At 38.0% G+C, this 23,591-nt stretch overlaps 2 protein-coding genes and 1 pseudogene across 3 annotated transcripts in view; 2 read left to right on the top strand and 1 right to left on the bottom strand.

Annotated features, from left to right (window-relative positions):
• The window catches only part of RNF19A (ring finger protein 19A, RBR E3 ubiquitin protein ligase), a 117,145-nt gene extending 113,877 nt beyond the window's left edge, over positions 1-3,268 (top strand). Inside the window, exons 12-13 of one of the 2 annotated variants that reach the window (XR_008504062.2) lie at positions 325-479; positions 3,152-3,268. Coding sequence is in view for 1 of the 2 variants with exons in the window: in XM_054497649.2 (XP_054353624.1) it covers positions 325-331 (7 nt within the window). In the remaining variant the exon portion in view is untranslated. Of the gene's footprint in view, positions 1-324; positions 480-3,151 lie in introns of those variants that run through there. The other variant, XM_054497649.2, reaches the window with a different exon arrangement.
• Positions 1-23,591, bottom strand: part of SPAG1 (sperm associated antigen 1) — a 76,611-nt gene that overhangs the window by 47,011 nt on the left and 6,009 nt on the right. The window contains exons 3-8 of the mRNA XM_054497641.2: positions 21,568-21,727; positions 9,580-9,705; positions 4,114-4,175; positions 3,488-3,594; positions 2,818-2,923; positions 310-440 (exon numbers count right to left, since the gene is read on the bottom strand). Of these exons, the coding sequence (XP_054353616.2) occupies positions 310-440; positions 2,818-2,923; positions 3,488-3,594; positions 4,114-4,175; positions 9,580-9,705; positions 21,568-21,727 (692 nt within the window). The remainder of the gene's footprint in view (positions 1-309; positions 441-2,817; positions 2,924-3,487; positions 3,595-4,113; positions 4,176-9,579; positions 9,706-21,567; positions 21,728-23,591) is intronic.
• LOC129042036 (ubiquitin-fold modifier 1-like) lies at positions 22,065-22,819 on the top strand (annotated as a pseudogene).

Genomic DNA, 23,591 nt, shown 5'->3' with positions numbered 1-23,591 from the left:
TGTGCCTGGCCAAGATACTTCTCTTTTATTTTATTTTTGTTGTTGTTGGTTTTTTGTTTATTGAGATACTTCTTTAAAATATATATGTATTTTATTAAATCCTCTGGGATTATTAGCTACTTCAGTACAAATAATCAGGGGCTTAACTTACAAGTTCAACTTAAAAGCAACTTTATGAAGTTGGTGATTCACATATAGAAATTTGCGTTTATCTGAAATATTTTTAATGTAAACATTACAAGTATCTACAAATGGTCTTTATTAATGGATCCTGCAGTAAATGTAAAAGAATTCTATAATATTTTTTACCCTTTACGTTTCCAGGTTCTAACTCCAAGACCTTTTCACAATCCTGAAAAGCACTATTCCAGTTCTGTAATTTGATTTCTGCTTGAGCTCGATTGTTATAGGCAACTACAGTGGGAAGCGCTGATATGCTCCTAGAAAAGAAACAGTTACTGGCAACAAGCAAGCCTAAGGTAAACATAAGAATGTAGAGAAATTCAGCTTAAGTTATACATAAAACAATTATAACCTGTCTATGGGCTGAATTGTATGCCCCAACATTCATATGTTGAAGTCCTAACCCCACAGTATCTCAGAACATGACTGTATTTGGAGATAGGGTCTTTAAAAAGCTAATTAAGGTGAAATGAAGTCATGAGAGGGGGCCCAGATCCCATAAAAATGTATAGAAGAAGATATTCGGACATACATGTATGGACAGACTGTGAAGTCTCTGGGAGAAGACGGCCACCTACAAGCCAAGGAGGGAGGCCTTGAAAAAACCAACCCTGCTAGCACCTTGTTCTCAAACTTCCAGCCTCCAGAAGTGTGAGAAAAGAAATTTCTCTCCTTTAAGCTGCTCAGTCTGTGGTACTTTGTTACGGCAACCTTAGCAAACAAATACAGCCAATATTATAAAAAATAATAAAATACAATTCTACAAGCTACTAAATCAATATTTAAACAGATGCTTAAATATCCAGTTAATAGCCTTAAAGTTAACTCAGGCTTTAGAGGCATTATGGGAATTTAAATACTCATAGATCTGGAATCTGAGCTTTAGTTACTGGAATAAAAAATGAAGGTAGAAAAAGATAAATACCTATAGATCACTTAAAAAAATCCGTTGATGTAAGTTAACATCAAATATCAAATACCAAACACATTTTTTGAAGCCAGGCATGGTGGCTCACCCCTGTAATCTCAGCACTTTGGGAGACTGAGGTGACAGCATGGCTTGAGGCCAGGGGTTCGAGACCAGCCTGGGCAACATCATGAGAGCCTGTCTCTACAAAAAACACAAGAGAAAATTATACAGGTGTGGTGGCTCACACCTGTAGTCCCAGTATTCTCAGGAGCTGAGGTGGGAGGATCCCTGGAGCCCAGGAGTTTGAGGCTGCAGTGAGCTATGATCACACTACTGCACTCTTGCCTGGATAACAGAGTGAGACTCTGTCTCAAAAAAAAAAAAAAAAAAAAAAAGAATCTGCCCAAGGTCAGAAAGTGGTAGTCTGAATTCCCTTAACCATCATACTATGCTGCTTTAATTCTTCAACTATATGACTCCAAAAAAGAAGAAAAGAGCTTTGTAACCTGTAATAGACAAGAGAATCTCTGGTATAAACCTACAAGAAAAGAAAGAACAGTTATCAAGGCTGACATCCACCTGACTGAACAGGGGAGGCTGTACTGAAGGAATGATCCATCATATATCCTCTTTACCTCGTATCTTCCTTTAAACAATCTGAGAAAATTTCTTTAGAGACACCAACAACATTGAAAAAAATCTATCTTATTTCCAAAGGTGGAAAAAAGATTGTACAGAGTTTAGTGCTAAGGTAGCATTAGTGATTCTATAAGAACAGTTTATCTGTAACAACATTTTAAAAACTTAGTCTACTTTTCCTAGGCTGTTAAGAACTTCAGAAGTTCATATACATATTTATTGAACATCTACTATGAACCAGGTACTTTGTTGGGCCTTGGGGATACAGTGGTGTAAAAATCCTTGACAAATGGGTTCTGCTCTTACAAATCTTACATTCTAGTTATTATCAAATCACACAAGCTTAAATTATACTTCTGACAAGTGCTACAAAGGAGAGGTAAGACTGCTATAAGAGCCTATAAATTGGGAGGTGAGGTGGGTGGGGTGGGATGGAGATTTAACCTAGTTTGGAAGGTCAAGTAAGACTTCTCCAAAGAAGTAAGGTGAAGACTAAGATCTGAAGGATAAATCAGAATTAACTAGATAATGGGAGGAGGGAAGAGCATTTTTTTTTTTCTTAATTTCCTTTTCTCTTTTAAAGGCTAGTCAAGTGAAACGGTGGGAGTGGAGAAGGAACAAGGAAATCTGTAACTGGTTGTGATCAATTAGTTGTAAACACCACTTGTACTCAGACCAGCCATGGGAAAAGCATTTTTGATGGTGCACCCAGCATGTGCAAAGGCCCTGTGGTAGGCAGGAGCACCAAAGTACTAGAAGTAAATCCAGGCAGTCTACAATGGAATCCAAGTTATTCACTTCTATATCATATGGGCCTTCTGTTGAATTCCTGTCAGATGCCTTCTATTTTCTCTGCAAGATAGGAACTTAAGTCCTCTGTCAAAAGTAGGAGTGGAGTGGGAGCTTAGAGGTTTGAGAAAAGTTATTGAAAAAATAGGAGAAACACAAGTGAATATATGATAAATCACAAGTACAATACATTGAGAGATTCTGACATAGACTTTCGCTTATTTATATTGTTTCAACAATTAAAACATTATCATTTTTTAAAAGGCAAGTTTAAACCCCAACAAACATCTGCTCACCTGGTATAATACATCACTGCTTCTTCATAATCTCCTGAGTTGAAAGCTTCATTTCCTTTCTCCTTTTCACGAGTGGCAAGAAAATCCTTTTCTTTCTCAGTTAGACCTAGAAATAAATGTTATCTGCTATATGTAAACATATAATTTAACAGAATTTTTAAAGTTTAAATCTAAGAATGCTTATTTTAACAGAAGCAGAAGAAAGCAGAAAGATCATAAAATAAACAAAAGAAAATAAAAGATTCCCCAAGCTTAGGGATGTTTTCTTTTTAAATCATTCACAAGTTTTGAGGATTCAGAATTTTTTAATGATTGATTTCGTTTCACTTTATAGGTGCTAGTCCAATGAACTGCCCCATCTTTTTGTTTTGAAGCAAAAAGAAAACAATTGAGGAATTTGGAGGAAAAAGAGGATTGGAAAAAAAGGAATTAAAAACAAATGAATTACAGTAAGAAAAATAGGTTTATATTTTAAAGCCTTACTACATTTAAAAATTAAGTGAGTAAAAGAGAGAAGTGAATTTGTTGAGTGGTCAACTGTAAGAGAAAATCCATAAACTTTTCATGGTAATCTGTGCAGTACTCAAAGACAATGTCTTCTAGATTGACACTTTTTATTATAATTGAAAAACTTTAAAGACTACTAAATTACCATTTTTTCTCCAATTACCTGCTGTATCTATTCTTGTCTCAATTTTAGACAAGTGTGACTTGTCTATTACTGTCTTTTCTTTGTAATCTTCATCAATTTTTAAACATTCCTTCTCCACGTCAAATCTTAAATGAAAGAACAATAAAAACCAAAAAAAGTACAATACAGGCAAGAAAATAAATTTATCATTGATATTCTTATATTTGTAAAAGTATGCCTTTGGATACATATTCAAAAACACGTAGTAAGTTAATAGTTCAAGTCATCTGAGTTCCTTCTTAAAAAACATACAATTTGGTGAGAACTTAAATGTTAATCAAATCTAAACTGGTCAGAACTTTGAAATTAAAATTCTGACTAACTTATCTCAATTTTAAATTTTTGTTCCTTTTTAGTTTGGATGGGTATAAAAATTACATTAGCTTTTTTGGCTGGCTTTATAAAAAAATAGGATGTAGTAGTTTTTTATTTACTGAAAAAAACATCAAAAGTGCTGAGGCCAGATATTCTCAGTACTCTATTGAAGTAATTTGGTATTCTTGACATGTTCAGGTTTATAATAATTATTTAAGAAATTATTGCAGTATTTTGTGGTAGATAACTTTTTTAGTGATAGATTTTATATAAAGACATGTAAAACATACTTATCCCATTCCGCATAATCCCTTGGAGTTTTCTTTTTAGTTGGTCTTTTAGAATATTTTCCCTAAAAGAATAAAATCATATTTTATGAGACATATTTAATATAAGATTATCAGGTTTTACTGTAAATGCAATGGAAAGTATTGGGTTAAGATATACAAATGGAGGCCGGGTGTGGTGACTCACGCCTGTAATGCCAGCACTTTGGGAGGCTGAGGTGGACAGATCACTTGAGGCCAGGAGTCCCAGATCAGCCTGGCCAACATGGTGAAACCCCGTCTCTACTAAAAATACAAAAATTATCTGGGCATGGTGGCGCACGCCTTTAATCCCAGGTACTTGGAGGTTGATGCATGAGAATTGCTTGAACCTGGGAGGTGGAGGTTGCAGTGAGCAGAGATCGAGCCACTACACTCCAGCCTGGGTAACAAAGAGAAACTGTCTCAAAAAAATAAAAATAAAATACAGATATACAAATGGAATGGATAAGAAAAATAGGTACCCTGGAAGTTATAATAACTTCAGTATTATAGTTATTAACATAATAAAATACAGCATGTAAAAGAAAGAATTTTAAATTTGTAGTTAATTCTGGGGACAATCTATAAGTTTTTAAGTATATACATATAAAATTTTAAAACTTATGTGTGAATATGATTATTACTGATTTTCTTATAATAAAAAAGTACTAAATTCTGATTCATTCTTTTCAAACCTAGGCATTGGAGAAACAAGAATAATTGCTATATTAGTCAGAAGGTTGCAATGATAGTAATCTGATTTGGAATAATTACATTAAAAAAGAAGACATTATCAGCTTATATAACTAAACTGATGGAAGGGCAGGGGTGCTGCTGGATGAGGGGATTCCTATGCCCTTTCTCCAGCTCTCCCTGCCCCTCCCAGGCTCTGCTCCTCTCTACCTACTGATTTCACTTTCCCTGATGAGTACTTGCTTTCTCCATGTGGCAGGAAACATCACCACAAGCATTCTGGAATTATAACCTCACAGCTGTCTCCACCAGAGGAAAAGGAGAGTGATTCTTCTCTCCATCTTCAGTTAGAGAAATTCCAAGGAAGGACTGATTGGCTAGCTTGGGTCATGGGCCCATCCTAACCAAGCACTAACAGTGGCCCAAAGTAGCCACATTCCCACTGCTAAAGACAGAGGGCAGGTTCTGCACCAGAACAGAATGAGAGAAAGGCAAACAATAGCCATAATGCTCGCAAATAATCAGTCTCCCAGAGAGGGTACAATTTTTTGCTAGATAAGTACTAAGGAATATTAACTTTAAAATATTTATCTATATAGTCTGAAGAAAGGGAAGTATAGCAGAATTTATAATAATAAAGTAGGTACTGATTTGTTTTCAAACTATTATGTATCTTCATTCTCATTAGGCTCAGGTTTGCTAATAGCAATACTAGGGACTACATAAATCAGTACTATGCAGTCCTTACAGGCTCAAAAAGTATCATTTGATGCTTGAACTCGATTTCCTGCTCATAAAGCCAATGTTCTCAATGCTAAGATGATGTTATGGGTTGAATTGTGTCTCCCAAAAACAATATAATGAAGTCGTAACCCCTGGTACCTGTGAATGAGACCTTATTTGGAAATAGGGTCTTTGCAATGTCATCAAATGAAGATGAAGTCACTAGGATGGGCCTTAATCCAGTATGACTGTGTCCTTATACAAAGAGGAGAAGAAGTTCCAATAGAAGGAAGCTGGCGGTGTGGAAATGAAAACAGAGCTTAGAGTTGTGCCGCTACAAATCAAGGAAGGCCGGGGCTTCCAAAAGCTGGAAGAGCCAAGGAAGGATCTTCCCTTACAGGTTTTCGAGGAAGCAAGGCCCTGCCAATACCTTGATTTTGTACTTCTAGCCCCTAGAACTGTGAAACAATACATTTCTGTTGTTTTATGCCAACCACCTCCTGTGGTGTTACAGCAGCCCTAGGAAACTAATACAAGTGGTATCACTTAGTTTCAAAAGGTCATTGATTCGAAATCAGGGGTATTTAATATTCATATGTGGCTCTCAAATACCTACCTGTGACAAAAAATATCCCCCTTTAGGGATCAAGAAATGGACATGAATTGGCTTGACTGTGGTAAGCATTTCAAAATGTGTAGATATATCAAAATGTCACATTGCACACCATAAATACATGCAAGTTTTATCAATTATAACTGAATAAAGAAGAAGAAAATTTCCAATAAAAAAATGAATGTGGAGCAATAAAAGTCTCAAGACATGGACTCAGTATATGTGATAAATTCTAATGTGTAATATTATATTTGGATATTTTAAGAAGGCAATGCTCCCTGACTTTGAAAGGCTGGGACATGTGCCTTCTATGTATTCTCATAACACTGCGTATTTACTGTCATAATCCATTATATGCTACATCAGTGGGGCTCAAACTTTTCAGAATCACGACACTCTCGCACTCCTCAAAATTATTGGTCATTGGAGTTATACAGATTTTCCAAATATTCACAGATTTCATTATGCAATTTTAAAAATCACAATTTGTTAATATCTACATGGAGCTCATCAAAAAAGACTTTCAAGTATGTTAAATAAAATTTATAGGAGGTAAATGATTTGGACTAAGCTCCTGCACTAGGCCCCAGCAGACTTAAATACAGTCACTAGTGCTCAAGTTCCACATCACCAAACCAAAACTAAGTTGCTTATCTGACTGGAGAAATCAAGAGACAGAGATAATAGCCAAATTTCTGCTTTAACCCTTATAAGGAAAGTAACTTGTTGTTAAATAGTCTATTTTTTGTATTCCTTGTCCCTGCTCAAGCTACCTTATAAAAACCAGCTGTTCTGCCATGGCCATTGGAGCATTTCTAAATTTTTAGAGGAGATGCCATCCTGATTCATGAATTGTTAATAGAAGCCAATTAGATCTTGAAATTTGTTGTAATTTTGTCCTTTGACAAGTATCCCCCTTAAGGGCTATTTTCTGTCGCAAGCAGATATTTGAGAAACACATAGTATCTAAATTATTAGATATTATTATATTAAACTAAATTTTTAATATCTCAAGCCCTAATTTGCACTTTGTTTTTAGAGACAGGGTCTTGCTCTGTTGCCCAGACTGGAATACAGTGGTGTCATCATGGCTCACTGCAGCCTTGACCACCAGGGCTCAAGCAATCCTCTTACCTCAGTCTCCTGAATAGATAGAACTACAACTACAGGCATGTGCCACCACACCACGCTAATTTAAAAAAAAAATGTTTTGTAGAGATGGGGTCTCGCTATGTTGCCCAGGCCTCGAACTCCTGGACTCAAGTGATCCACCCGCCTTGGCCTCCCAAAGTGCTGGGATTACCGGCATGAGCCACTGCCCCCCTGTGCCTGGACCTAATTTGCACTTGAAAGGTCAGATTTTCTTACTAGCAACAAATACTGTGAGTTGTTTTTCTTAAAGTGACAGGCCTCCTTCATTCACTTCCAACAAAATTTTTGCCAAAATCCTAAGTCTGAATAATGACAGTTTGTCAACCATTATTTCAAGTAAAAACAGCATTCCAGGAAAACGTGGCTATGCATCATATCATAACCATCATATTTGACTATACAGGGAAGTGCTTTCTGCATACTTCTCACTTTGTCACATAAAATACTAAAATGACATGTCCTGGAAGTTCAAGATCTAACAAAGTAAATATTCCATTATTTTATCAAAGGTATTTTTCAGTAAAATTGGAATTTGTTTTTACTGTATATACAACGTGGTGCCTGCCTTGCTTCATGTTAAAGCAATAGCAGCTTTATCCTCAGGGCAAATACCAACACAGTGACAAGGACAAAGCATTAGTATTATTTTCAAAATAGCACTGACTTTCTGGACCCCCTGGAAGAATCTCTGGGACCTCAAGGGCTTCCTAGACCATACTTCAAGAACGACTGTACCACTAGTCCATCTACCCCACTGCTCCTTCAGCAATGCTTGTTCATTGTTATATTTTCAGGGCAACAGTCTTAGTACACAGGGACTATTATTATTATTATTTTTTGAGATGGAGTCTCACTCTTTCCCCCAGGCTGGAGTGCAGTGGCATGATCTCAGCTCACTGCAACCTCTGCCTCCCAGGTTCAAGCGATTCTCCTGCCTCAGCCTTCCAAATAGCTGGGATTACAGGGGCCCGCCACCATGCCCGGCTAATTTTTGTATTTTTAGTAGAGATGGGGTTTCACCATGTTGGCCCGGCTGGTCTTGAACTCCTGACCTCAAGTGATCCACCCACCTCGGCTTTCCAAGGTGCTGGGATTACAGGTGTGAGCCACCATGCCCAGACTTTTTTTTTTTTTTTTTTTTTGAGACAGAGGAGACAATCTCAGCTTGCTGCAACCTCCATCTCCTGGGTTCAAGCAATTCTCGTGCCTCAGCCTCCCAGGAAGCTGGGGTTACAGGCACATGCCACCATGCCTGGCTAATGTTTTTGTATTTTTAGTAGAGATGGGGTTTCACCATGTGGCCAGGCTGGTCTCGAACTCCTGGCCTCAAGTAATCCATCCACTTCAGCCTCCCAAAGTGCTGGGATTACAGGCGTGAGCCACCGTGCCTGGCCAACTATTCAATAAATACAATTTCATTGATTGCAGATAGTGGCATCCTCACCAGATTACTGTACACCTCCGTTACCTGCGTAATTCCTAATGAGGAGTAAAAAGATCCAGGAAGGTAAATTATCAGAGAGCAGAGTGATGAAGAGCCATGGATGTTTTTAAAATAAAATTGATTCAAAGAAAAGATGAGAATAACAAGAATGAGTTAACCTAGAATGAAAAGGCTTGGGGAGTCATCTGAGAAATTACAAGGTCAGATGGATGCCAGGAACCCCAGTTTCAACCTAAAGTTAAATAGAATGGGCCTGGAACTTCAACAGGCCCCTTCTCTATGGAGCCCACAGATAAAAAAGGAGAGGTCTATGTGACAAAATAGGGACCAACCACAGAGAAATGGGAATAATGGGAAAAAACATGCATTAAACAGAGGAATGACATTTATAAGTACTGAAAGTATCTGTTTACTGTTTTAAATCCATAATTAAATTATGTAACATGATATACCCTCTATAGCCCTACTAGATATATACAATTGTTCCCTGAAATTTTCACACACTGAATCAGACCTTTTGCTCTCATCAAAACTGGACAGAAGAGACAGGGTGTATAAAAAAAAAAAAAAAAGACTAAAGGCAGTAAATAAGCCCAAGATGCAAGACTTCAAAGGAAAAAACTGTTTCATTTTGATTTCCAAGTAATGAGATAGTAAAGAATGTGATAGTTCCCAGCCGATAGTTCCCAGCCAGCTGAACAAACTCCCCAACTCTCCTAGAGGACATCACACATAGGCTGCTCCAATTAAACTGAGATTGCCCCTTAATAAACAGCAGCAATCCTCTCCCACTACCACCCACAAAGATATCAAAAAGGCCTACCTTTCCTACGTGAAGACAGCTGTTTGAACCACGAACTGGAGGCAAATTATCTTTCATTGCTGGAAATGTCTCAGTTTCATGAAAGTGCATTTTATCTTCTTCTTTTTTAATTTCTGATACCCAACTCTGAGAATAGAGAAAAGGGTAAATATATAGTTTGAAATAATTATAACCAAGCATAAGAGAGAACTATAGCTGACCCTTGAACAATACAAGTTTGAACTGCATTGGTCCACTTATATGTGGATTTTTTTCAGTAAAAATATTGGAAAAATTTTTGGAGATTTGTGACAATTTGAAAAAACTCACAGATAAATTAGAAATATCAAAAAAATTAAGATAAAGTTAGGTATTTCATGAATGCATAAAATATGTGTAGATACTGGTCTGTTTTATCATTTACTACCATAAAGTATACACAAGTTATAAAAAGTTAAAATTTATCAAAACTTACCCACACAAACACAGACCATAAATGGCACCATTCACAGTAAAGAGAAATGTAAGAAAAAAGACATAAAGATGCAGTATTAAATCATAACTGCATAAAACTGACTGTAGTAGACACTATAATATGTAATTTCACAGCCACCTCCTGTTGCTGTTGTGGTAAGCTTAAGAGTTACAAGTATCTGCTTAAAATGTCTTGTGACACTAGTCATCTCTGCAGGAGCAGTTTGTCTCTAGTAAACTGCATTTTGCCATAAAAAGTGATCTCTCACAGTTCTCACATATTTTTATGATGTTTAGTGCAATACTGTAAACCTTAAATAACACCATGGGACCCATACAAAGTGTCACTAGTGATGCTGGAAGTGCTCCCAAGAAGCAGAGATAACACATGATATTACAAGAAAAAGCTGAATTGCTTGATATGTGCCAGAGATTAAGATCTGGCATAAGCTACAGTTGCAGTTGCCCACCATTTCAAAATAAATGAATCCAGAGTAAGGATCATTGGGAAAAAAAAGAAAGAAACGAAAAAAAGAAGGAGAGGAGAGGGAGAGGAAGAGAGAAGGGAAAAGGAGAGAGGGAGGGGGAGGGGGAGAGGGAGAGGGAGGTGTAGGGGGAAGGGGAGAGGGAGGAGAGGAGAGGAGAGGGAAATTTATGAGGCCATCATTGCATCACTGCGGCTACATCATCAGGTGCAGACTTTGCACTTCTTGTGAAATGCCTTTTTATCTTGTATTGAAAATGCAGCCTTCATGTGGGTGCAAGATTAGTGTAAGAAAGACATTCCTGGCTGGGTGTGGTGGCTCACACCTGTAATCCCAGCACTTTGGGAGGCCGAAACGGGCAGGTCACTTGAGGTCAGGAGTTCCAGACCAGTCTGGCCAACATGGTGAAACCCCATCTCTACTAAAAATACAAAATTAGCCAGGCGTGGTGGCGGGCACCTGTAATCCCAGCTACTGGGGAGGCTGAGGCAGGAGAATTGCTTGAACCCAGGAGGCGGAGGTTGCAGCGAGCCGAGATTGCACCACTCTACCCCAGCCTGGGCAACAGAGCAAGACTCAGTCTCAAAAAAAAAAAAAAAAAGAAAGAAAGAGAAAAAAAAAGAAAGACATTCCTATAGACTGTAATATGATTCCAGAAAAAGCAAAGTCATTATATGACAACTTAAAGCAAAAGGAAGATGATGGACCAATAAAGCTGAAGAATTGAATGCCAGCAAAGGATGGTTTGAATTTTAGAAAAAGGTTTGGCTTTTAAAATGTCAAGAGAACAGGAAAAGCACCTTCTCCCAACCAAAAGGCAGCAGACAAGTTTCCAGGCACCATTGAGAAAATCACTAAAGAGAAAGAGTATCTGTCTGAGCAGGTTTTTAATGCAGACAAAAGTGCTGTATTCTCAGGGAAAAAAAATGCCACAAAAGATATTTATTAGTAAGGAACAGAAGCAAGCACCAGGATTTAAGGCAGGAAGGGATAGGGAAACTCGACTATTTTGTGCAAACGCAGTTGGGTTTATGATCAGGACTGACCTTATTTGTAAAGCTGCTAACCCTCAAGCCTTGAGGGGAAAAGATAGATATCAGCTGCCAGTCTTTTGGCTGTACAACAAGAAGGCCTGTTCAAGAACCCTTTTTCTGTATTGGTTCCATCAATGCTTTGTTCCTGAAGTCAGGATGTACCTTGCCACTAAGGGACTGCCTTTTAAAGTTCTTTTGATGTTGGACAATGTCCCAGGCCATCCAGAACTCCATGAGTTCAAGACCGAAGGGGTCAAGTGGTCTACTTACCCCTAAACACAATGTCTCTAATTCAACCTCTAGATCAGGGGGTCACAAAGATCTTTAAGAACTTTACTGCATGCTAGCCAGGTGCGGTGGCTCATGCCTGTAATCCCAGCACTTTGGGAGGCTGAGGCAGATGAATCACGAGGTCAGGAGATTGAGACCATCCTGGCTAACATGGTGAAACCCCATCTCTACTAAAAATACAAAAAAAATTAGTCAGGCATGGTGGCGGGCGCCTGTAGTCCCAGCTACTTGGGAGGCTGAGGCAGGAGAATGGTGTGAACTTGGGGGGCAGAGCTTGCAGTGAGCCAAGATTGAGCCACTGCACTCCAGGCTGGGCGACAGAGCAAGACTCTGTCTCAAAAAGAAAAAAAAAAGAACTTCACTGCATGCCCTTCTCTATGGAAAGGATTGTCAACACAACAGAAGAGAACCCTGATAGAACATCATGAATGTCTAGAAGGATTACACCATTGAAGATGCCATCATTATTATAGAAAAAGCCATTAAGCCAGGAGTGGTGGCACATGCACCTGTAGCCCCAGTTACTCAGGAGGCTGAGGCAGGAGGATCGCTTGAGCCAAAGAGTTATAGGCTGTACTGTGTGCTATGACCCTGCCTGTGAATAGCTATTGCGTTCCAGCCCTGGCAGCACGGCAAGATCCCATCTCTAAGAAAAATAAAAGCCATGAAATAATAAATCCCTGCTAGAAAAAAACTGTCCAGATGTTGTCCGGGATTTCATAGGATTTACAATAGAGTAAATCAAGGAAATCACAAAAGAGATTATGAATCTACCAAAAAAAGTTGGGGGTGAAGTGTTTCAAGATATGGAAGTTGGAGAAATTCAAGTGGTAACGCCACACCACAGTAATTAACAGAAGATGACTTCATGAAGGTAAGTGCTTCTGAACCAGTGCCAGACAATGAGAAGACATAGAAGGAGCAATGCCAGAAAATAAACTAACATTAGACAATCTGGCAGAAGGGCTCCGATTACTCAAGACTGTTTTTGACTTCTTTCACAACATCTACCCTCTGTGATATGGGGACTAAAACTAAACAGTGGAAAAAGGATTGGTACCATATAGTAACATTTTTAGGGAAATGAAAAAGCAAAAGTCAGACAGAAATTATGACTGATTTCTATAAAGTTACACCAAGTGCACCTGCCTCTCCTTTCATCTTCTCCAACTCTTCCATCTCTGCTACCCTTGAGACAGCAAAACCAACCCCTCCTATGCCTCTTCCTCCTCAACCTACTTAATGTGATGATGAGGATAAAGACCTTTATGATGATCCACTTCCACTTAATGTATAGTAAATATATATTCTCTTCCTTATGATTTTCCTAATAACATTTTCTTTTCTCTAGCTTACTTTATTGTAAGAATACAGTATATATAATCTATATAACATACAAAATATATGTTGATCAACTGTTTATGTTATTGGTAAGGCTTTTGGTCAACGATAGACTGTCAATAGTTAAGATTTGGGGGAGTCAAAAGTTGTAAGTAGATTTTTGACTGTGTAGGGAGCCAGCACCCCTAACTCCTTGTGCTGTTCAAGAGTCAGCTATATTTATCATAGTTTCCTATGAGTCAATTTTTTAGACAATGTGATCCATGCCATCCTCACTATCTGGAACATACTTCCTACCTTTTATTTTAAATTGTGGTAAATATGTATAACATAATAAAATTGGCCATCTTAAACATTTTTAAGTCTACAGTTCAGTCTTGTTAAGTATATATACATTGTTATTGCCCTTCCTACTTTTATTTATCTTGCAAGACCTTATTCATCATTCTTTTCAGCAAGATTTCCCAGAACTTCCTAGTTGGGCTAAAACTGCTTCTCCTCCATAATACATTAGCATAAAGATTTAAAAATCATCTATTGTTAGTCTCTCTTCTTATACTGCAAATTCCTTGAGGGCAGGGCCTATGTCTTAATTTCATCTTTGTGATTCAGTGTCTGACATATAGTAGGTTCTTAACGTTTATTAAATTGTCACAGATGCCAGAAAAAAAATTGAGTAAGAGATTTATTATCTGTGAAATTGTATTACTTATTATTCAGAAAAGATGTATTGAGGGTTCTAATATTTGTTAGACACTCTTAAAAGCACTGGGATACAGCAAAAAAACAACAACTATATTATCTGTTCTATCTGTATAGAAGGCAGGGAGGGTGAAAAGGAGCAAAGAGAAGAAATATGAGAAGAAAAAGAAAAGCAATAAGGTAAGAAAGGTAAAAGATAAGAGGAAGACTTATAGAGGAGGAAGGGAGCAAGAAAGAATGGAGAAAAGGGGACAAGTGGCAAACAAAGTATGAAGGAAAGGCAAGTGAGAAGGAGACTAACTTGCGAAGTGGCCAACAAGAGTTCTAGACCAGCCTGGACAACACAGCAAGACCCCTGTCTCTACAAAAAAATTAGCTGAGTGTGGTGGCTAATGCCTGTAATCCCAGCTACTTGGGAGAATGAGGAGGATCACTTGAGCCCAAGAGTTCAAGGCTGCAGTGAGCTATGATTGTGCCACTGCACTCCAGCCTGGGTGACAGAGCAAGACCCCAACTCAAAAAAAAAAAAAAAAAAAGAAGTGGTCAAGAAGAGCAAAGACACACAATGGGGAAAAACGTACGCTCTTCAACTAAAATCAAGCTGTCTACGTCCTGAAAACAAAGCCAAAAAGTCTGGACATAAAGTGCTATTTTTGACTGGTAGATTAATTATCATATTTTTGAGCTCAAGCCAATAAAATGAGAAGGCTGAAAGTTTAAAAAGCAGCATTCTAAGTTACAGAATACATATACCTCAACATTGTTTTTAGATATTTTAAAATTGTTTTTAACCCCAGAAAAATATAAATAAAATAAACCAAAAAACTGGTTCTCTAGAATCTGCGAGGTATATATTATACATGTACACACACATATATATACACATACATACACACACACATATACACACACACACACACACACACACATATATATATATTTCTTTTTTTTAGGCAGAGTCTAGCTCTGTCTCCCAGGCTGGAGTACAGTGGTGCCATCTTTGTTCACTACAACCTCCACCTCCTGGGTTCAAGTGATTCTCATGCCTCAGCCTCCTGAGTAGCTGGGATTACAGGCATGCACCACCACACCTGGCTGATTGTTTGTATTTTTAGTAGAGACAGGGTTTCACCATGTTGGCCAGGGTGGTCTCGAACTCCTGACCTCAGGTGATCCACCTGCCTCAGCCTCCCAAAGTGCTGGGATTACAGGCATGAGCCACTCGTGCCCAGCCCAAAAATAATTTCTTAAGCAAAATGAAACTGAAGAAACTCTGAGAAAATATAAGTAAATATGTATCTGGTGGAGAGAAAACCTTCCTAACTATAAAAGCCGATGAAAAGATCTTAAAGAATAAAATTAAGAGGATAGCATAAAAATGTAAAAAAATAAAAAACACCACACACAACATTTAAAAGGTAAACAACAAGCTAGAGGAAAATTTACAATATACAGTACAGAACTCTTACAAAACAATGAGAAACACATTAATAGAAAAAATGCAAAAATTAGCTGGGCGCAGTGGCACGTGCCTGTAATCCCAGCTACTCAGGAGGCTGAGGCGGGAGAATCACTTGAACTGGGGAGGCAGAGATTGCAGTGAGCCAAGATTGCGCTACTTCACTCTAGCCTGGGCGATAGAGCGAGACTCTGTCTCAGAAAAAAAAAAAAAGAAAAATCAATAAAGGGACTTCTTGTGGCCTGATGGAGTCAGGGACTGGATTTACCCTCTTACCTAAATTCTAGAAAACTGGGTAAAATATATGGAGTGATGGTGTTCAGACACTAGACAACAGGTGGCACAGGACAATCGTGATTCTTGAAAGAAGGGGGAACAAATGAGGTAAGCCCTACATTTGCTCCAACTCACTGCAGTTTCCAGGCTGCAGCACAGGAAAAGTACCCAAACAGAACCCTGTGGTCTTGCTGAATTCAGCAGACAAAGTTTGGACGTTAGGGAGGCCAAGACTGTGAGGATTCGGGGGAAAAAATATCAGAAAGGAAGAAGCCGTACAGAAAGAGAGCTCTAAAGATAACCTGAACAGCCTTGTATATATTTGAAAAATTGAATTCACAGTTAAAATCTTTCCTACAAAGAAAACCCCAGGCCTATACAGTGTCAACAGTGAATTGAAAACATTTAAGAAAGAAATAATACCAATCATACACCAACTTTTTTAGAAAACAGAAGAGGAGACAATACTTCCCAGCTCCTCTTATGAGGCCAGCATTACCCTGCTACCAAAACCAGACAGTCACATTACAGGAAAATAAAACTATTGACCAATATCTCTCATGATCATAGACACAAAAATCCTTCGCAAAATTTTAGCAAATCAAATCCAGGAATATATTTGTAAAAGATATATCATGACCAAGTAGAGTTTATCCTGGAATGTAAGGTTGGTATAATATTTGAAAACAATCTACATAATTTACCTTATTAACAGACTACAAAGAAAATCATCTGTTCATCTCAATAAATGCAGAAAAAGCATTTCACAAAATTCAAAACCCATTCATGATAAAAATTCTCATCAAACAAGGAACAGAAGAAAACTTCAACTTGATAAAGGGCATCTACACAAAATTTAAAGCTAACGTTATATTTCACAGTGAAAGTCAGAACGATTTCCCTGTAAGACTGGGAAATAGGCAAGGATCTGCTCTTACCACTTCTACTGAACTGGAGGTTCTAGCCAATTCGATAAAGCAAGTAAAAAATAAATAAATAAATAAATAAATAAATGGCAGACTGGAAAAGAAGCACATCTCTTATTTTTCACAGATGGCATGATCACAAGCCATCACAGATGGCTTGTGAATTATTTATAAATAAATAAATAAATAAATAAATGGCAGACTGGAAAAGAAGCACATCTCTTATTTTTCACAGATGGCAGGTAGAAAATCCAATGAATCTACAAAAACATTGCTAGAACTAATCCATGAATTTAACAAAATTGCAGGATATGAAGTCAATATGAAAAAGCAATTAGATAAATATAAACTTGTACAATTAAAAATTGAAATTAAAATTAGGTATCTAAAGTAGTCAAACTTATAGGAACAGCAATAGAATGATGGTTGCTAGGGGACAGGGGAGTGGGGAAAATGGGGAGTTGTTTAATGAGTATAGCGTTTGTTTTGCAGGATGAAAAAGTTCTGAAGAGTGGTTGCACAACCATGTGAATATGCTTAACACTACTGAACTGTACACTCAAAATTGGTTAAGATAATAAATTTATGTAATATGTATTTCACTATAATGAAAAAAACAAAATTTCGTAACTGAGATGACAGGATGAGCAAAAAATTGAAATTACAAAAATATTAACATTTATAATAGCATGAGCTACATATAAAACTTAGGAATAAGTTTAGCAAAAATATGCAAGAACTACATACTGAAAACTATAAGACATTGCTGTAAAAAAAATGGAAGACTTAAATGAATGAAGAAATATACAATGTTCGTGGATCCGAAACCTCAATATTAAGATGTCAGTTCTTCCAAAATTGATCCATTAATTCAACACAATCCCAATTCAAACACAAGCAAGTTATTTTGTAATAAGCAAAAGACCTAGAATAGCCAAAACAACTTTTAAAAAGAACAAAGGTGGAAGACTTGTACTACCTCCAGCCTCTTTTTTTTTTCCAGCCTCTTATTACAGTAAGATTTCAAGAGTTACTGTAAAACTATTGCAATCAAGACAAGAAGGTAATGGAGTAAAGATGGACATTTAAAATAATGAAACAGGCTACTGTGGGCAGACTGCCTAGGGGGTAGCCTTGCTCATCAAGGAGTATAAAATAAATAAATAAATATAAAAAATAAAATAATGAAACAGAATTGAGAGAGTCAGAAATAGACCTACACATAAGATCAATTGATTCTTTTTTTTGAGACAGCCTTGCTCTGTCATCCAGACTGGAGTTCAGTGACACCATCTCAGCTAACTGCAACCTCTGCCTCCTGGGTTCAAGCAATTCTTGAGCCTCAGCCTCCTGAGTAGCTGGGACTATGGGCACACGCTACCATGCTCAGCTAATTTTTGGTATTTAGTAGAGATAGGGTTTTGCCACGTTGGCCAGGCTGGTCTTAAACTCCTGACCTCAAGTGATCCACCCGCCTCAGCCTCCCAAAGTGCTGGATTATAGGCGTGAGCCACTGTGCTCAGCCCAGTTGATTTTTTAAAAAAGATTTTTTAGAGATGAGGTCTTGCTGTGTTGTCCAGCCTAGAGTTAAGCAGCTATTCACAGGCTTGGTAATAGTGCATGATAGCCTAAAACTCCTGGGCTCAAGTGATCCCCTTGTCTCAGCCTCCAGAGAAACTGGGACTACAGGCATGCGCCACCACACCCAGCTTTGGTCAACTGATTTTTGACAATGGTATCAAGAAATTTAAAGATAATATTTTATTAAACGGTGCTTGAACACTTTTTGTTCAAACACCAATACAAAAATTAAAACTGATTATAGATCTAGATATAAGAATTAAAACTATAAACTTCCTAGGAGAAAAATTAGACGTCCTGGATTAAACAAAGATTTCTTAGATAAAACACAAAAGCCCAAACAATAAAAAAAAGATTTCATCAAAAGTTAAAACTTTTACTCTTCCAAAGATACTGTTAAAAAAAAATGAAAAGAGGCCGGGTGTGGTGGCTCACACCTGTAATCCCTGCACTTTGGGAGGCCGAGACGGGCAGATCACCTGAGGTTGGGAGTTCGAGACCAGCCTGACCAACATGGAGAAACCTCGTCTCTACTAAAAATACAAAATTAGCCGGGCATGGTGGCGCATGCCTGTAATCCCAGCTACTCAGAAGGCGGAGGCAGGAGAATTGCTTGAATCTGGGAGGCGGAGGTTGCGATGAGCTGAGACTGCACCATTGCACTCCAGCCTGGGCAACAAGAGCAAAGCTCTGTCTCAAAAAAAAAAAAAAGAAAAGATGGCAGGGCATGGTGTCTCATGCTGTAATCCCAGCACTTTGAGGGGCCAAAGCAGCCCAGCAGTTCAAGACTAGCCTGGACAACATAGTGAAGCCCTGTCTCTACAAACAATTTAAAAAAAAAAATAGCCAGGCGTGGTGGTACACACCTGTGGTCCCAGCTACTCTGAAGGCTGAAGTGGGAGCATCGTTTGAGTCTGGGAGGTCAAGGCTGCAGCGAGCCATGATGGTGCCACTGCACTCCAGCCTGGGTAACAAAGCAACGTATCTGATAAAGAACAATTATTTGGCAACTCAATAAGAACACAAGGCAATTTTTTTTTTAACGGGCAAAGGATGTAAAGACACTTCACAATAGAAGTTACATGAAAAGACACTCAATATCATTAGTCATTAGAGATAACGCAAATTAAAACCACAATGAGATACCTGGTAGGATGGCTAAAACTAACAAAACAGACAATACTATGTGCTGACCAGGATGTAAAGCAGGTGGAAATTTTATATATTGCTGTCAGGATTGCACAATGGTACAGCCACTTTGGAAAACATTTTGGCAGTTGAAACATAGTATATTTAGGGCTCAGTATTATCTAGGTTTTAGGCATCCACTGGGGGTCTTATCAAAGGTAAGTGGGTAAACAAACTGTGGGATATTCATACAATTCCATACTACTCAGCAACTCAGAGGAGCGAACTATGGACACATGCAACAACATAGATGAATCTCAAAAGCATTATATAAGTGAAAGAAGACACACAGGAATGACAACATACTGTATGATTACATTTATACACAAGTCTAGAAAAGGCAAAACTATGCTGACAGTTCAGTGGTTGCCAAAGGTCAGGCAGTGGGATCTACACTGACCACAAATGGGCAAGAGAAAACTTTTAGTGGTGATGGAAATGTTCTGTATCATATACGTTTGTCAAAACTCAGTGAAATGTACACTATAAAGTTGGTAATTTGTATGGAATGTAAATTTTACCTCAATAAAGCTGAGTAAAAGAAATCTGTAAATATTTAAGAAGAAATTTAAGTGACAGATTCATGAAAAATAACTCAACTTTACTAGCAATCAAAAAATATACTACAATAGTCCTCACCTTATCTGTAATTTTGCTTTCTGTGGTTTCAGTTACCCACAGTCAACTGCCATCCAAAAATAGGTGAGTACAATACAGTAAGATCTTTTGAGAGAAAGAGAGCTCATATTCACATAACTCTTACAACAGTATGCTGTTATAATTGTTCTGTTTTTTATTGTTAATCTCTTAGTGTGCCTAATTTATAAGTTAAACTTTATCATAGATATGCATATAGAGGAAAAAACATGGTATATTTAGGCTTCAGTACTATTTGCAGTTTTAGGCATCTACTGGGGGTCTTGGAAAGTATGCCCCAAAGATAAGAAGGGACTATGGTACTACCATTTTTTCAACTATTTAATTGACTAAAAATGATTACAGTATCCAGCAAAGAGTACCTAAAAATGGGCATTGTTTTTTTTTTGTTTGTTTGTTTTGTTTTTTTAAATAAAGAAACCAGGTCTCTCTGTATTGTCTAGGCTGGCCTCAAACTCTTGGGTTCAAGCAATCCTCCCTGAGTAACTGGGACTATAGGCACACACCACTGCACCTGGCTTGGGCATTCTTTTACACTGTTGGGGGTGGTGTATGAAGGTACAACTTTTCTGAGAACATATGTTTGAAAAGGCTTAAAAATATTCAAATCCTTTGATTAAACAATTTAAATTCTTTTTCTCTTTCTCTTGCTTTTTGTTTTTAGACAGGGTCTCACTCTGTCACCCAGGCCGGAGTGCAATGACACCATCACAGCTCACGGCAGCCTCGGTCTCTCAGGATAAAGCGATCCTCCTGTCTCAGCCTCCTGAATGGCTGGGACTACAGACACATGCCACCACGTGCAGCTAATTTTTATATTTTTGTAGAGACAGCTCTAACTATGTTGCCCAGGCTGGTCTCAAACTCCTGGCCTGAAGTGATCCTTCTGCCTCAGCCTCCCAAAGTGCTGGGATTACAGGTGGTGTGAGCAACCACATCTGACCAAGCAATTTGAATTCTAATAATTTATCCTGAGGAAATAATCAGGGAGGTGCAAAAAAATTACAAATAGGCCAGGCATGGTGGCTCACACCTGTAATCCCAGCACTTTGGGAGGCCGAGGTGGGCAGATCACCTGAGGTCAGGAATTCAAGAAGTCTGGCCAACATGGTGAAACCCCATTTCTACTAAAAATACAAAAATTAGCCAGGCATGGTGGCATGCGCCTGTAATCCCAGCTGCTCGGGAGGCTGAGATAGGAGAATCACTTGAACCCGGGAGGCAGAGGTTGCAGTGAGCCAAGATCGTGTCACTGCACTCCAGCCTGGGCAACAAAGCGAGACTCCATCTCAAAAAAAAAGAAAAAAAATTACAAATAAACATGTTTATACAGCACTATTTATTGAAGATGATTAAATTATAGGTTTTTTAATAGGACAGAATATTATTCAGTCAATTTAAATACACACATGTATGGACACACACACACACGCAAATTCGCAATGTTCCCCTGGGTGTAAAAAGCAACCAATCCTGCCTAATTGACACTAAAAGCCCTTTACGGACAAATAAGAAGCCTAGGATTTCAGATAAGTGAAGTAAACATATTTAGAATGTCTCAACAATATCTATGGAAAATTGGTATAACTATATACCTTTATATCACCATCAATTTTTTCCCATTCTTCAGCTGTAAAACTGGCTGCTGTTGCTGCTGGTTTATCTTTCCTCAAAGCTCTACTTTCAGGGGCCAAGGCTTGAAGATGCTTTTCACAAAATTCTGTAAGTTCAGGATAATATCCTTCTTCACCAGACCTTAAAAAGAAATAAATAAGTTTTAGAGTTAGCACCTTATTTAGGATCATCTAGACCAGCGATTTGCAGGCTGGGTTCCATGGAACCCTAAGGTTCTGTGGAGATCTCAAGGGCTGCTTCTCAGTCTCTTTCCTCAACCCGCACAGTCTCCATTTTTACCCGTTGATCTATGGAATGATTAAAAGAAGAAAAAAAGGAACTCCAAAGAAACCAATTTTCATCACACACTTTAAAAACTGGATAAGGGTGAGTGGGGCGGGGCGGTCCCCGGCACCGTGGAGGAAGTGGGGCTGCTCCGCGGAGTTGGCGTGGGTTCTAGGTTCCTCCCGGCGCCACCATGTCAAAGGTTTCCTTTAAGATCACTCTGAGGTCTGACCCGCGGCTGGCGTACAAAGTACTCTGTTCCTGAAAGTACACCTTTCACAGCAGTCTTACAGTTTGCAACAGAAGAATTTCAAGTCTCTGCTGCAAGAAGTACAATTATTACCAATGATGGAATAGGAAAAAATCCTGCACAGACCGCTGGAAATGTTTTTGTAAAACATGGTTCAGAACTACGAATTATTCCTAGAGTCGTGATGGAAGTTAATATCGGCTGCTTGGAACATACAATTACCTTTCAGAATAAATGTTGGTATTTTTTGTCGCCGTAAAATTGAAATCAGGCATTTAACACACTATGAAAACACCAAGAGTCAATGAATAATGAGACTCATCTGTCCCTTTTTGTTGTCTGTACTCTTCATGTGAAGAGGGAATGCACATGAATTAAGGGTAATAGTGTCACAGAAGATTGCTACCTCACACACAAACAGGTAGTTCATTTGGGGTGAATGGATTATCCAACTATTTTATAACTGGGAGCTTCTGATAATTTTTTGGAAAACATTTGAAACATTAAAACTTACTGAATCTTACATATTTGTCTGAGTTAAAAATATAAAAAGAATTATGGATCATGGATGGTAATTTGCTTGATAGCATCTGGTTTGCAGACTCATAGTTTGATTTTTAGTTAAATATATAGCTTATGATGAAGTCAATAAACATATCAATGAATAGTTAACTATATTAAATTTTTATCAGGTTGGGCACTGTGGCTCAGGCCTGTATTCCCAGCACTTTGGGAGGCCAAGGCACGCGGATCACTTGAGGTCAGGTGTTCGAGAACAGCCTGGCCAACATGGTGAAACGGACTCTCTACTAAAAGTACAAAAATTAGCCAGGCATGGTGGCAGGCACCTGTAATCCCAGCTATGCAGGAGGCTGAGGCAGGAGAATCACTTGAACCTGGGAGGCAGAGGTTGCAGTGAACTGAGATCGCGCCACTGCACTCCAGCCTGGGTGACAGAGTGAGACTGCATCTCAAAAAATAAAAATAAAAAAATTTTTTATCATTTACTTTTTCTAAGTTTCAAATCTCATGTATCATATAAATTTCAGTTTAATATCAACCAAAGAAACAAAATTTTAATCTAACAAAAACAGAATAATATTTCCTCTTCAACATATATATGTTCATATGTTCATTTTGTACATGATATTAAACTCATAAATTCAATATTAGAGACTGGCAGAAAGAGAATTTGGACTTCCTTTTCAACAAGGAGTTTCTGTTCATAAATTTTTTTATTTCAAAGAGGTAGGAAGAAAATGGCAGATCAGCTTAAACAAAACACCCTGAAATTCAACCACTCAAGGAACAGAATTCCTTCCTTAGAGAGTTAAATGGAGACATCTGTTCCTTTTATTTTAAGGAAAATCAGTCTTTTCCCATTCTTTTTTAGGTCTGTTCACTCTTACATTTCTAGAAAAATATAAATAAATTTCATTTCCAAATTAAATTTTAAAAACCAATTCCAAG

This window comes from Pongo pygmaeus, chromosome 7, assembly GCF_028885625.2.
Source record: "Pongo pygmaeus isolate AG05252 chromosome 7, NHGRI_mPonPyg2-v2.0_pri, whole genome shotgun sequence".
In the NCBI taxonomy this organism is placed as follows: domain Eukaryota; kingdom Metazoa; phylum Chordata; class Mammalia; order Primates; family Hominidae; genus Pongo; species Pongo pygmaeus.
Note: the sequence above shows the minus strand (reverse complement) of the source record. Positions and strands in the feature narration are given on the sequence as shown.